This window comes from Suncus etruscus, chromosome 19 (assembly GCF_024139225.1).
Source record: "Suncus etruscus isolate mSunEtr1 chromosome 19, mSunEtr1.pri.cur, whole genome shotgun sequence".
NCBI lineage: Eukaryota > Metazoa > Chordata > Mammalia > Eulipotyphla > Soricidae > Suncus > Suncus etruscus.
Window position 1 is genome coordinate 27,212,481 of NC_064866.1, and position 13,572 is coordinate 27,226,052.

General features: G+C 40.4%; 1 protein-coding gene across 1 annotated transcript in view; it reads left to right on the plus strand.

The window, feature by feature from the left end:
• The first annotated feature begins 1,109 nt into the window (after positions 1–1,109).
• The window catches only part of FNDC7 (fibronectin type III domain containing 7), a 30,649-nt gene continuing 18,186 nt past the window's right edge, over positions 1,110–13,572 (plus strand). Inside the window, exons 1-5 of the mRNA XM_049765702.1 lie at positions 1,110–1,163; positions 1,953–1,971; positions 8,438–8,692; positions 10,364–10,624; positions 11,278–11,535. Of these exons, the coding sequence (XP_049621659.1) occupies positions 1,110–1,163; positions 1,953–1,971; positions 8,438–8,692; positions 10,364–10,624; positions 11,278–11,535 (847 nt within the window). The remainder of the gene's footprint in view (positions 1,164–1,952; positions 1,972–8,437; positions 8,693–10,363; positions 10,625–11,277; positions 11,536–13,572) is intronic.

Here is a 13,572-nt window from a genome sequence, read left to right on the forward strand (position 1 = left end):
AAGCTAGTGAAAGGGAAGTGAGGGGAATGGAGGGGAAGGTAAGGTACCGTATTTTCTGGCGTATAAGACCACCGGGTGTATAAGACGACCCCCTAATTTTACAGTTAAAACATAGGTTTAGGCCTATATTCAATGTATAAGACAGAACATTCCTGTGCTGTAGCTGTATGCATCACAGTGAGCCAATCACAACAAGCAAAGGTTTAAAGGTTGTACTGTCATAGACTTCCTCTCTGACTCTGGCCACTCTGACAAGGTTTTTGACAGTGTAGATTCGGATCCAGAACATTGTCTAATTTGCATGCATCAAAAGCCTGCTTGGATTGGCTGAGTTAGAGAGGCGGTCAAGCAGCCTTGCAGTGATTGGTGCAGGATCGAGTTGGAAAATTCGTTTTGTAGCAATATTCAGACAATTTTCGTTTAGCGGCATATTGAAACGTTTTTTGGGATATACCCCGATTTTCGGTTGACTTTTTTTTTTTTATTTTAAAAGTCATCTTATACGCCAGAAAATACGGTAAGTGTTCATGTTTAAAATTATTCTTTCAACTATATCAATAACTCTTTTTAATTTTTTAATTTTGGTGGGTGGGCATATCCAGTGATGCTCAGGAGTTATCCCGGCTCTGTGTTCAGAAATCGCTCCTGGCTTGGGGGACCATATGGGACGCCGGGGGATCAAACTGCAGTCTATCCTAGGTTAGCGCATGCAAGGCAGAGGCCCTACTGCTTGCGCCACTGCTCCAGCCCTACATGGATAATTTTTATTCAACTTTGTAAAAAAAAAAAAAGTATTAAACAGATCTCTAAGCAAAGGAAAGCATTCACCTATTACCACGATACCCTGGTGACTGTAGCCTTTTGGCCTGCTTGGCACCACTTTCTGCATCACTCATCTTTGCTGCTTTATTCTTTGGAACACCTGCTGTCTCCAATGCCCCTAGTGACAGGTCAGCTCCACACTCAAGGGGCGGAGCTGCTTCCCAGGATTGTTCCCAGCCTAGAGTCCTAGAGTCGCACAGCCATCAGCCAACAGTGCAGCCCACCTGGGCACCAGAGAGAATACAGAACACTTCGCTGTGTGTCATGTGAGCACCATATCCAACAGGATGGCTGGTATATGTTTGTCTCTGTTTGGATTCAGTCTTATCTGTCTAAAAATGGTGAGTAATAAAGACATTCCTTTCCTTCTTTCCTTTCTTCCCTCCTTCCTTCCGTTTCTTATTTCTTCCTTCCTTCTTTCCTTCCTTCTTTCTTTTCTCTCTTTCTCTCTTTCTTTCTTTCTTTCTTTCTTTCTTTCTTTCTTTCTTTCTTTCTTTCTTTCTTTCTTTCTTTCTTTCCTTCCTTCCTTCCTTCCTTCCTTCCTTCCTTCCTTCCTTCCTTCCTTCCTTCCTTCCTTCCTTCCTTCCTTCTTTCTTTCTTTCTTTCTTTCTTTCTTTCTTTCTTTCTTTCTTTCTTTCTTTCTTTCTTTCTTTCTTTCTTTCTTTCTTCCTTCCTTCCTTCCTTTCTTCCTTCCTTCCTTCTTCCTTCCCTCGTTCTCTCCTGAGGATGGGGAGATAGACATTTAAAATACTTCGGGGTGCTAGGTCAAGATTGTATACATAGATGTGTTTGAAATTTAATTCCAGTTATCAGAGAAAGAAAACAAGATTGGCATTCTATTTTAAAAACAAAGATTTCTGAAAAGAAATCTGTCAGCAACTGACTTGAGTTCCATGGGCAGATTCAGGGAGGAAAATCAAACAGCAATATGATCTGTCTGTAGTCTCCAGGATCTATTTTGGAACCTTTGTGGTAGGTTTGAGTACAGTACTGGGGAATGAGGCATGCAAAGAAAAACTTTGAATTGAATTGATGACTCACAATATATAAAAAATGTGACTCATTTATGACTCATTTGATTTGTTTGTGTTTTTCTCTGTGGTTCTAATTTTCTAAACTTTCTCTTTCAGGTCACGTCAGCAAAATCAGGTAAAAGTCTTTGTAAATACAGTTTTTCCTCTTCATACTTGATTTTAATTTCTATTGTTAATTTTTGTCTACGCTGAAATATAGTGGTTCTATCAGAAAAAAATATTTAACATTTTTCATACACTTAGACTGTAACTATAACTAGTTAGACAAGCATATGAGTCAAACATTAAAGATAATTTTATGAAATATAATCATTGTGTACTTACTTGTTTCAAGTCATTTGGTTATGGATTTTTTAATCAGTTACTCATTAATAAAAATATAATGGCCAATATTGCCATCCATGAAATAAAACTTTAGTAATAAACAATAAATTTGCTTATTTATATTCTGGAAAAATTAGACAATTTGCTTGTCTTCTGGGAGATTAGAAGGAGACCAGAAATATTTTAAATTATCATTTCAAGAAATTTATTTTAATTTTTAAAATAAATGTTTTTCTAAAGAGCATGGGGCTCAGGGGCCAAGTGGTCTCAGGTGCATTGGTGAAGGAAAAAAAGTCAGAACTAAATGCCAAAGCTAATGTCAATGGCAATAGACTCAAGAGACCCAAATTATAACAAGCTAAACCCAAAATGGGCTTCTTATATAAACTGGCAGGCCATGGGGCTAAGGTTGATGGTATAGATGCATTCTGGGAATGTTGTTGGAGGGAGGTTAACACTGGTGGTGGAAATGATCCTATTTTACTGTCCTTATATGCCTCAAATTCAACTATGAAGGATTTGTGTAATTCACTATGGTCTCAATTAAAAATATTTATACCGATATATAAATTTTAAAAAGTATATAATGTGGGGCCGGGCGGTGGCGCTGGAGGTAAGGTGCCTGCCTTGCCTGCGCTAGCCTAGCCTAGGACGGACCGCGGTTCGATCCCCCGGTGTCCCATATGGTCCCCCAAGAAGCCAGGAGCAACTTCTGAGCGCATAGCCAGGAGTAACCCCTGAGCGTCCCAGGGTGTGGCCCAAAAACCAAAAAAAAATAAATAAATAAATAAATAAAAAAAATAAAAAAAAAAGTATATAATGTGAAAAATGGTTTTCTAATTCTAATTTTACATCCCTAAATATAGACAATGGTAACTGAGAGTTCATAAAGGAATTTCTTTTTTAAATTATTAATTATTTTATTTAAACTCTATGGTTACAAAATTGTCCATGATTGAATTTCAGTCATACATGTATACCGTCCTTCACCATTGCATATTTCCTACCACCAATGTCCCCAGTTTCCCTGCCACCCTCCCCCATACCTCCCCTTTTTTTCTTTTAGACACTATGGTTTGCATTATTGTTAATGAAGGGGTACCATGCCTATCACTTTATCCCCTTTCAGCACCCAATTGTCCAGAGTGATCACTTCCAGCTATCATTGTCATCGGGGTCCCTTCTCTACCCTAACTGCAATGTTCCACTATTTGTGGCAAGCTTCCTACCATGAATTAGTCCTCCTGGCCCTCGTCTCTATTCTGTATGGGTATTATTATCATACTATCTATAAAAGGATTTCTTTAAAAATTATTTGTCAGGGGCCAGAGAGATAGGATAGTGGTAGGGTGTTTGCCTTACACGTAGCCGATCCAGGATGGATGGTGATTCATAACTTCTCATAAGCTGCCTACATCCCATAGGCTGGTTTTACATGACTCTTGAATGGTGTTATAAATATCCTAATACTCTTGGCTAGAAAAGGCTTCTGCTGCTGGGCCTCCTGGACTAATTTAGATCTTTGTGAGTTGGTGGAATGCTCATATGCTGAAAATCAGAGAGCTTTGGTTTTGATTAGTGACTGCACATTTAGGGAATAAAGTTTACTCTTTCATAAGTGTAGTAATGGGTCCAATACAGAATTATGAAAGAATAAAGAACTGCTGCTGGGACTAGGCAATGGTTAAAAAATAAAACTGTAACACAGGCTATGCATTTAGAAGGTCAAGTTTGATCCCCAGTACCTCACTGTTTCCTGAGCATTGTCAGGAGCAACCCCTGAGTCCTGAAATAGTAAATAAAATAAAATAAAAGATCAAATCAAACAACTGCTACTAATGTAGCTACTAGTGTTTTTACATCCCAATCAAACTTCTCATCTCTTTCAAAAGAACGCAGAAAAGAGGTGTTAATCTTTCCTGGTCAGATCCTTCCCTAGGACCAAGTATAAAATAAAAAGTCGGGGTACTGGAGCAATAGTACTATGTGTAAAGCACTTATATTGCATAAGACCTGCCCAGATTTGATGCCCAATTCTCCATATAGTCCCCTGATTCCTGTCAGGAAAGATATCTATGTGCAGAGCTAGGAATTAAACCCTGTGTATGGTCCAAAAATTAAATCAACCAAACCAAAATAAAACAAACGAACAAGAAAATAAAACCCAAGCAATGTGTCTCTGCAGCTGTGCTTACTATAGTTGCCTAGAATCTCAGCTTTCTCAGGGCATTGTCATGTAGTTCAACTTTTTCCAAAAACAAATTTGCTTATCTGTTAAGTATTCTGTGCTGTCTCTCACATCTTTCAAAATGCACTTGCATGCATTTTTTTGCACTTAATTCTGACGACAGAATTGAGAGTAGTTGAGTTTTGATCCAACAATGGCTAGTGATATTTTACATTTCAAAGTAAATCTTTAAATCTTAGCCTTATTCATCTTTCATATTCTCAAGGAAGAAAACAGAGACAGGAAGGAGGGAAATAAATGACTTGTTGACATTCATAGAAAAAAGACAGTGGCAGAGCCAAGGCTGGAACCCATAGTTTGAGAGCCAAGTTTTTTGCAATGTTTCTACCTTGCAGTTCTGTATTTCATCCCATAGAAACTGATTTAGTGCAGTTCTCCTGACAGAAAAAATCTCTCCCAAGGACTGGAGCGATAGTACAGAGATAGGGCATTTGCCTTGCATACAGCCAACCTGAGATGGACCCAGGTTCAATTCCTGGCATACCATATGATTCCCTGAGCCTGCCAGGAGCATTTTCTGAGCACAGAGCCAAGAGTAACCCTGAGTGCTGCCTGGTGTGGCCCAACCCCCCTACCCACCCACCCCCCAAAACAAAATAAGACAGGTTTTGCCAAGGCTTCAACCCCTTGACCAGTGTCTGTTAGTCTATCAGATGCATTACAGGCCTCCCAAGTTTCTCTCAGACCACCTTTGTCAATGACTTCTTTGATTTTCTTATTTCCCCCCAGAAAAAAAGTGTATCAAATGAGTGAGATAGGCTGATTTAGGAGTTGAAATCAATATTGAAGGGGTGGGGGAGATAAGAAACCTAAGAAGACGAAGAAAAAGAAAAAAGAAGAAGCAATAAGAGTTAAGAGATCTCCTAAAGTAAAAGAAAAGAAAGCATCAATTAAGGGAACAGAAAAGGAATGGCTTTGTTGTGGGTGGGATGGAAGTCAGAGACCCTACCAGAACTTTTTAGAACTTTCTTATCCTGCTGTAAGGAGAGAAAATACAAACTTCTTGTAGAATCAACTTCTAAAGAGCAATAATTAAGATGAGTGGGCCTGCAGTTGTCTCACCCACCAGCATATATATAAAACTATCATCATTTTCTTTCATTGGCGAGGGAGACTATCCTGGGTGATGTTCAAGGAATGCCTGGCCAGTGCACAGTGGAGACTTTGTTCCTTCCTGCAGCAGGTTATTTCAGAGGTGTTGCCAAGCCAACTCTTTGTGTTCTTGGACAGAAAGAAAAAAACTGTCAGTATCATTCATGAAGGGTCTTGGCTGGTGGGTGTCTGCTGTAGCAAACTACACACATTGCTTTCTATTTCATCTTTCCTCTTTTTGCTCAATAGCTTTGTTTGACTCTTTAGTTTTCAATGTGGCCTAGAGTTATTTTGCCCTGAAAATGCAGTCAGTATGTTAAACATGAAGGCCAGAGGCCAGTTTTCAGTTGACTGAAACCAAGTTATTTCTGTTTGATCTTTTCTTCCACTTGGATCTCCTATACTCAAAACATTTTGGGGTCTGTAGATTTTTGCAAAGTGCCTAATTTGGTTACTAGGGTGTGTCTCCTACTCCTTACCCAAAAATGTCTTATGTAAACACACAACTTGAACATTTCTGATTTCTTAACTAATCACTACAAGATGTAGTGATTAGAAGTATCTAGTAGGGCTGGTAGGTGCAGCTCAGGACATGCAGCTCATCACATAGAGTGATGAGTGCAGTTGCAGAGATGACTACACTGAAAACTATCATAAAATGTGAATGAGGGCCCGGAGAGATAGCATGGAGGTAAGGCGTTTGCCTTTCATGCAGAAGGTCATCGGTTCGAATCCCGGTGTCCCATATGGTCCCCCGTGCCTGCCAGGAGCAATTTCTGAGCATGGAGCCAGGAATAACCCCTGAGCACTGCCGGGTGTGATCCAAAAACCACAAAAAAAAAAAAAAAATGTGAATGAATGAGGGAAGTAGAAAGCCTGTCTCGAGTACAGGTGTAGGGGGGTAGGGAGGAGGGAGATCTGGGAAATTGGTGGTGGGAATGTTGCACCGGTGAAGGGGGGTGCTCTTTACATGACTGTAATCATACAACTATAATCATGTTTGTAATCACGGTGTTTAAATAAAGATAAAAAAAAAAGAAGTATCTAGTTATCAGGCAAATGTTTTGCTACAGAAAAAAAAACTTTGGTTTAATTTTCTAAAGAATGTGAAAGTGGCTCCATTCTTAATGTGTGAGAAAGTATGGTAGGGTGATTATTAAACAAATGACTCACTTTTTCTTCTTCCTGTATTTAAATTATGTGTCACTGGAGAAATATGCAAAGTGCAAGAATGGAGACCTCAGCCAAGGTGAGGGTGGTTCATGGAGGGTGTCCCAGCTACAAACAGAGAAGATAGTCATGGGTCTGAGGATAGTAGTGGTAAGCAAACTGGACAAAAATCACAGAACATCAAACTGGACTAGAACCCTTTAGATCAACTTCCTCAGCTGTCTCCTCTCAGAGACTTTCCTATAATTACTGATCCCCTCTAATGTAGCCTTTTCTCTCTTTTTTGTCCTTTTAATTTAATTTAATTTGGGGAGGGGCCCCATACCTAATGATGCTCAGAATATTCCCAATCTGTGCTCTGGGGGTCACTCATAGTGGTGCCAGGAATATAACCCAGGCCTTGATGCATACAAAGCTTTGTCTTCAGAGTTACTTCAACCACTGGTCATTAGACTGTTATTTATTGGGTTCTCAATGTGTGAAAAGTTGAAGATCTTTGCTCTAAAAAAAATATATATATAAATATCTATATATTTATATATAGTATATATATAATATTATATATATATATATATATTTGGCTACACCCAGTGGCACTAAGGGGTTACTCCTGGCTCTGTACTCAGAAATTGCTCTTGGAGTCTTGGGGGGACCATATGGGATGCTGAAAGTCGAACCCAAGTTCATCCTGGTTCGGCCGCATGCAAGGCAAACACCTTACCACTGTGCTATCTCTCTGGCCTCTTTGCACTAGTATTTTTTGTTTTTGTTTTGGGGTCACACCCTGCAGCGCTCAGGGGTTGCTCCTGGCTATGAGCTCAGAAATCACTCCTGGCAGGCTCGGGAGACCATATGGGATGCTGGGATTTAAACTACCGTCCTTCTGCATGCAAGGCAAACATCTTACCTCCATGTGCTCTAATATTTTTAAGGTTTGTTTTGTTTTAATTTTTTGGTCACACCCTTCTTTGCTCAGGGTTTATTCCTGGCTCTGTGCTCAAAAGTCATTCCTGGCAGGCTTGAAGTCCATATGGCATGTGGGGGCCAACCCAGGTTGGCCATGTGCAAAACAAATGTTCTACCCGCTATGGCTCTGGCCTTTTCAATACGTTTTTAATCAAATCACCACCGTGAGATACACAGTTCCAAAGTCATTCATGATTGAGTTTTAGTCATACAATGTATGAAACTCTTCACCAGTGCACATTTCCCACCACCAGTGTCCTCAGTTGCCTTCCTGCCTGAACTCCTCTGCACTTCCTGCGTCTATGGCAGACATTTTTCTTCTCTCTCTCTCTCTCTCTCTCTCTCTCTCTCTCTCTCTCTCTCTCTCTCTCTCTCTCTCTCTCTCTCTCTCTCACTCTCACTCTCTCTCTCTTCCCCTTTTTAGGCACTATGGTGTGCAATGTTATTACTGAAAGGGTAATAATCATATCATTTTACTTCATTTGCTTGAATTTAACTCTTCTTAAAATAAAGTAAGGACAGAAACAACTAGGAAAGCCATTTGAAAACCCATTCAAACAAGAGGTGTGAGCTTTCTACCTCTCTGCTGAAAAGAAGTGTTGCTTTGCTTTGTTTTGGATGTTAGTTTTGTTTTGGGTCACACTTGACTTTAGGCTCAAGATTCACCAACTCAGCTAACTCTCTGTTCCCAAGAGAATGATTTAGTCTGAAAAGTAGTTTGATGGAAGAAATCATCCTCATAGAAATTCTAGTTAATAAACAACCTCAAAATCTCTTTCAGTTCCCGAAGTACCCTTTATTGATCAGGCGTATTCAAAGATCAGCAACAGTATCACCGTGGAATGGGGTACAGTGCCTGGGGCCACTAGCTATCTCCTCACGGCTGAGGACGGGGATACTGTCATTGAAACCGTGGTGGCCAATTCACCAGGGACTGTGATGGGCCTGAAAGCTGCAACCTTGTACCAAATCACTGTCAGATCCATTGGTGCCACAGGGAGAAGTGAAGCATCACCCCCAAAGCAGGCAAAGACAGGTAGGGATCTGGTGGGCTGAGTATTTCATATTCGGCTGCTCGTGTTACCTGTTTTTCTCTCATAAAGGATTTGCTCTCCACTAGAGATGCTGAGATGCAAGACACCTGCAGCATAGAGGAATTCTCAATGTGTTGAGTGGATCAAATATATTGTGTCAAGGAGCTGGAGTGATGGCGCAGCGATAGGGCATTTGCCTTGCACAGGGCTGGCTGACCCAAGATAGAAGGTGGTTCGACCCCCTGGTTTCCCATATGGTCCCCCAAGACAGGAGTGATTTCTGAGCACAGAGCCAGGAGTAAATTCTGAGCATTACCGGTGTTCCCCCCAAATATATTTATTATATTTATTTATCTATATACTTTTTTTTTTTTTTTTGGTTTTTTGGGCCACACCCTGTGACGCTCAGGGGTTACTCCTGGCTATGTGCTCAGAAGTTGCTCCTGGCTTCTTGGGGGACCATATGGGACACCGGGGGATCGAACCGCGGTCCGTCCTAGGCTAGCGCAGGCAAGGCAGGCACCTTACCTCCAGCGCCACCACCCGGCCCCTATCTATATACTTTTATACATATTGATCAACTATATCTGGATCAAATATATTAAAACTGTTGTTTGTTTGTTTGTTTGTTTGTTTTTGTTTTTTGTTTTGGGGTCACACCCGGCAGCACTCAGGGGTCACTCCTGGCTCCAGGCTCAGAAATCGCTCCTGGCAGGCTCGGGGGATCATATGGAATGCCAGGATTCGAACCACCGTCCTTCTGCATGAAAGGCAAACGCCCTACCTCCATGTATCTCTCCAGTCCCTATTGAAACTGTTAATGTTTTATGTAGTTGGTATCACACAAGTATCTATGAATTTAAAACCACCATCGATATTTTGGGGGAAGCAAGACATGTGTAGTATATAAATTCCAGATATCTTGCTTTGGAAAATGAAACCTACATCTTTTAGAAGTATTTATGCTTTTGTAGCTCTAGAAAAGATTTGTTTCTATCCTCAATTTTTTATGACGATTGTGCTGAACAAAGAACACATGGAAGGGATTGTGCTGCACTTTGGTTTGTTTGGAATACGAGAAAAAAGTGAATGGGGCCAGAAAGATAGTACAGTGGGTAGGGTGTATGCCTTGCATGTGGCCAATCTGGGTTTGATTTCCAGCATTCCATATGGCCCCATAAAACCTGCCAGGAATGATTGCTGAGTGCAGAGCCAGGAGTAAGCCCTAGCACCATTGGGTGTGGCCCCAAAACAACAAAAAAATTGAGTTGACATCAGCATTATTTAAAATAATTTATAAAACTGTACACATGCATAATTTGAAAGGTCATGGGCACTTGAGTTAAAATAGTTAAAAAAGACTATTTCCCCACTGATTTGTGTTATGATTACATGGGGGTTTTTTTGTCTAATTTTTTATCAACCTCCATTTGAAGTTACACCAGTATTAGAGTTTCTCTGTCCCCATTCCTTCCACTTGGTCATTTAGACACCCCAATAGTAATTATTTAAAGGGTTCTACTAAAAGTCCTTTGCAAAACAAATACTTATGTCCTAATATGGCTATAAACTCAAAGTACTCATTCCTAAATTCCCTGCAATATTTAAGTGCTGTTGTTTATATAGTAATGCAGGATTTAAATAATGCAGGACTGACATCTTTGTTTCTGCAGTGTTGGCAGCACCAATTCTCGAAGTGAGTTCTCCCAGTCCAGACTCCATTCTTGTACGCTGGGAAGATGTCTACATGGCCACGGGGTTTTCTGTGTCCATTATGCAAGCCAATGGTTTGGGGAGAATCTGGAAAGAGAATACCACAGGCACTTCCTTGACATTCACCAGTTTAGATGCTGGGACTCTCTACACCATCAAGGCATATGCCTGGAATGCCAATGGAACCCCTGGAGATGACTCCACCTATAATCAGAGAACAAGTAAGGACTTCTCCTAGCCATGCTACACAATGTTCTTTTTCCTGTGGTGCAGTGGCTCCTTGCAGAGGGGGGAATTGAGTTCCTGTTTCCGCAGAGGCCCTTCCCTGTTGCTGCCCAGAACATTGGTTTAATTTGGAGGTTGACTTATACTTTCATTTATATATTTCAATCACTTGTTAAATTTGCCTTCATTTATTTTTGAATTTTCTCATTAATTATCCATAACTATTAATTTTATTAAATCCACTTACAGATGATAACAATTCAGTAACTAAATATTAAATTATATGGTCAAAATGAGTTGTATAATTATTGGTAGATGTTACCATTTTCTAAGTATCCTAATCCCAGTTTTATGTTACAAATACTTAAAGTTATCTTCTTTTGGGGGGGTGTCACACTTGGCAGCACTCAGGAATTACTACTGACTCTGAGCTCAGAAATCTCTCCTGGAAGTCTTAAGGGACCATATGGGATGCCGGATATGGAACTGAGGCCAGGTTGACGGGGTGCAAGGCAAATGCTTTACCACTGTACTATCACTCTGGCCCCTAAAGTTATGTGCCTCATACTCCAAGCTTTGCAACATTGTCAAGTCAAATCTTAGTTGGCCTGATGAGATTACAGCAAAATCTTGTTTCCCAAAACTGTAGGTCCTCGAGCTCCTGATAACATTCAAGTATTCTTTGATAGTGGGGCTCTGCAAGCAACTGTCTCCTGGACCTTGACAGAAGGCACTTTCAACTATACTGTGGTGGCGCTGAGTGACACTTCAGAGCTGAGCTGTAGTACATCTCTCAGTTCCTGCACAATCTCCTCTCTGCAGTGTGGAACAGAGTACTTGATTTCAGTTCTAGCAAGTAATGATGCTGGATCCAGCAGATCAACTTCAGCTGTGCCTCTGAAAACAGGTATGCAAGCAAAAGTGATATCATCATAATGAGCCAAAGAGCTGCTACAGGTTAATGAAGATTAATCTTTCCTTCTTTTACTTCCCTTCCTTCCTTCCTTCCTTCCTTCCTTCCTTCCTTCCTTTCTTCCTTCCTCCCTTCCTTCTGCCCTCCCTCCCTCCTTCCCTTGCTCTCTTCTTCTCTTCCTCCCTTCCTTCCTCCCTCCTTCTTCCCTCCCTACCTCCTTACTTCCTTTCTTCCCTCCCTCCCTCCTTCCTTCCTTCCTTCCTTCCTTCCTTCCTTCCTTCCTTCCTTCCTTCCTTCCTTCCTTCCTTCCTTCCTTCCTTCCTTCCTTCCTTCCTTCCTTCCTTCCTTCCTTCCTTCCTTCCTTCCTTTCATTCCCATGGCCTAGAGAAAATTTGTATTTATTTTGGTTTGGTTTGGTAATTTTGTGGTGCCAAAGATAAAGCCCAGGGCTTCACACATACATGCTTTGTTTGTTTGTTTGTTTGGTTGGTTTTGGGCCACACCTGGTGACACTCAAGGATTACTCCTGGATATGCGCTCAGAAATAGTTCCTAGCTTGGGGGACCATAGGGATGCCAGGGATCAAACACAGGTCTGTCCTGGGTCCGCTGCATGCAAGGCAAATGCTACCACTGTGCTATTGCTCTGGCCCACATAGTGCTTTCTAACACTGAACACATTTCTACTCCCTGGAAAATGTCTTTTATTTTTCTTAAATCCCACAGATGAGTGAGACTATTCTGTGTCTATCTCTTTCCCTCTGACTTATTTCACTGAGCATAATAGTTTCCATGTCCATCCATTATAGATAAATTCCATAACTTCATTTTTCCTGACAGTTGCATAGTATTCCATTGTGTATATGTATCACAGTTTCTTAGTCACTCATCTGTGGGACAAACTGAATGTTATATAACTGTATATATTTTCTTTGGCTTAGAGTTGTGAAATCAGGAAAACATTGGCTTGAATCCCTCTACCATTCATTATCGGTCACCTATGTATAAATGACTTGACAGCCTCTAAGCTTCTATTTTTATCTGAAACAAGGGTAAATGAGCTTAACTCAAGAAATGGTCATAAGAATTAAAAAAAAATAACGCAACTACAGTGCTTGCAACATAGAAAATCTTCACTAAATGTCAGTCTGAATTCTTTAAACATACAGATAGTTCTTTTATGGTTTGGAGACCACACAAAGTGGTGCTTAGGGCTTACATTTGGCTCTGTTAGCAGGAGTCAGTCCTGGCAGTGCTTAGAGAAATTATATGCAGAGCTGCATGTTGAACTCAGCTCAATAGTGTTTAAGTGTAAAATGCCTTATATTCTGCACTACCTCTCTGGCCCAATATCCAGATATTTCTAAATGTAGAAGTAAGTAACTTACTTACTAAGTAAGTTTGTCATAATCTCTCTGACAAAAATAAAAATGGAGTACCTGGTGGCTGGAGTACAGTAGGTAGGGCTTTTACCTTGCATGCAGCCAACAAGGAATTCAGTTCTCACCATTCCATTTGGTCCCCAGAGCACCACCAGGACTATTTCCTAAAAAAATAGACCCCATCATTTGGATTCATTCCTTTAAAAAAAACTTCCTTTCATGTTGATGCCAATATTACCTTAACACAGCAAAAAACAGTGATTGTCCAAAGCCATTCAATCCTGTTTTCTGATATGGTGTAACTGGTACTGCGTGAAATAAATTCTAGGCCAAGTAAGAATGTCTAATTGGTTTATGCAAACTATTTGATTTTTCTCTTGTCCTTAGCATCTGGAATCTCAACTGTCAGTTGACTTTTCCCTGAGGAGAAAGTTATGGGCATAAGACTTTCAACACTTACAGGTGTTGTCATTCAGCACTTTGGAGGTTGCTAGCTACTACAGCTTTTCATAACGTAGACTTTATATATAATCTTCCAGAAAAAGTCAGTTTCATTTCTTGCTAGTTGTATGAGCTTGGGAAATTTATTTAATCTCTGTAATCTTATTTTTCTTAGTATAAAAATTATAGTAATTGTTGGAAGAATTAGA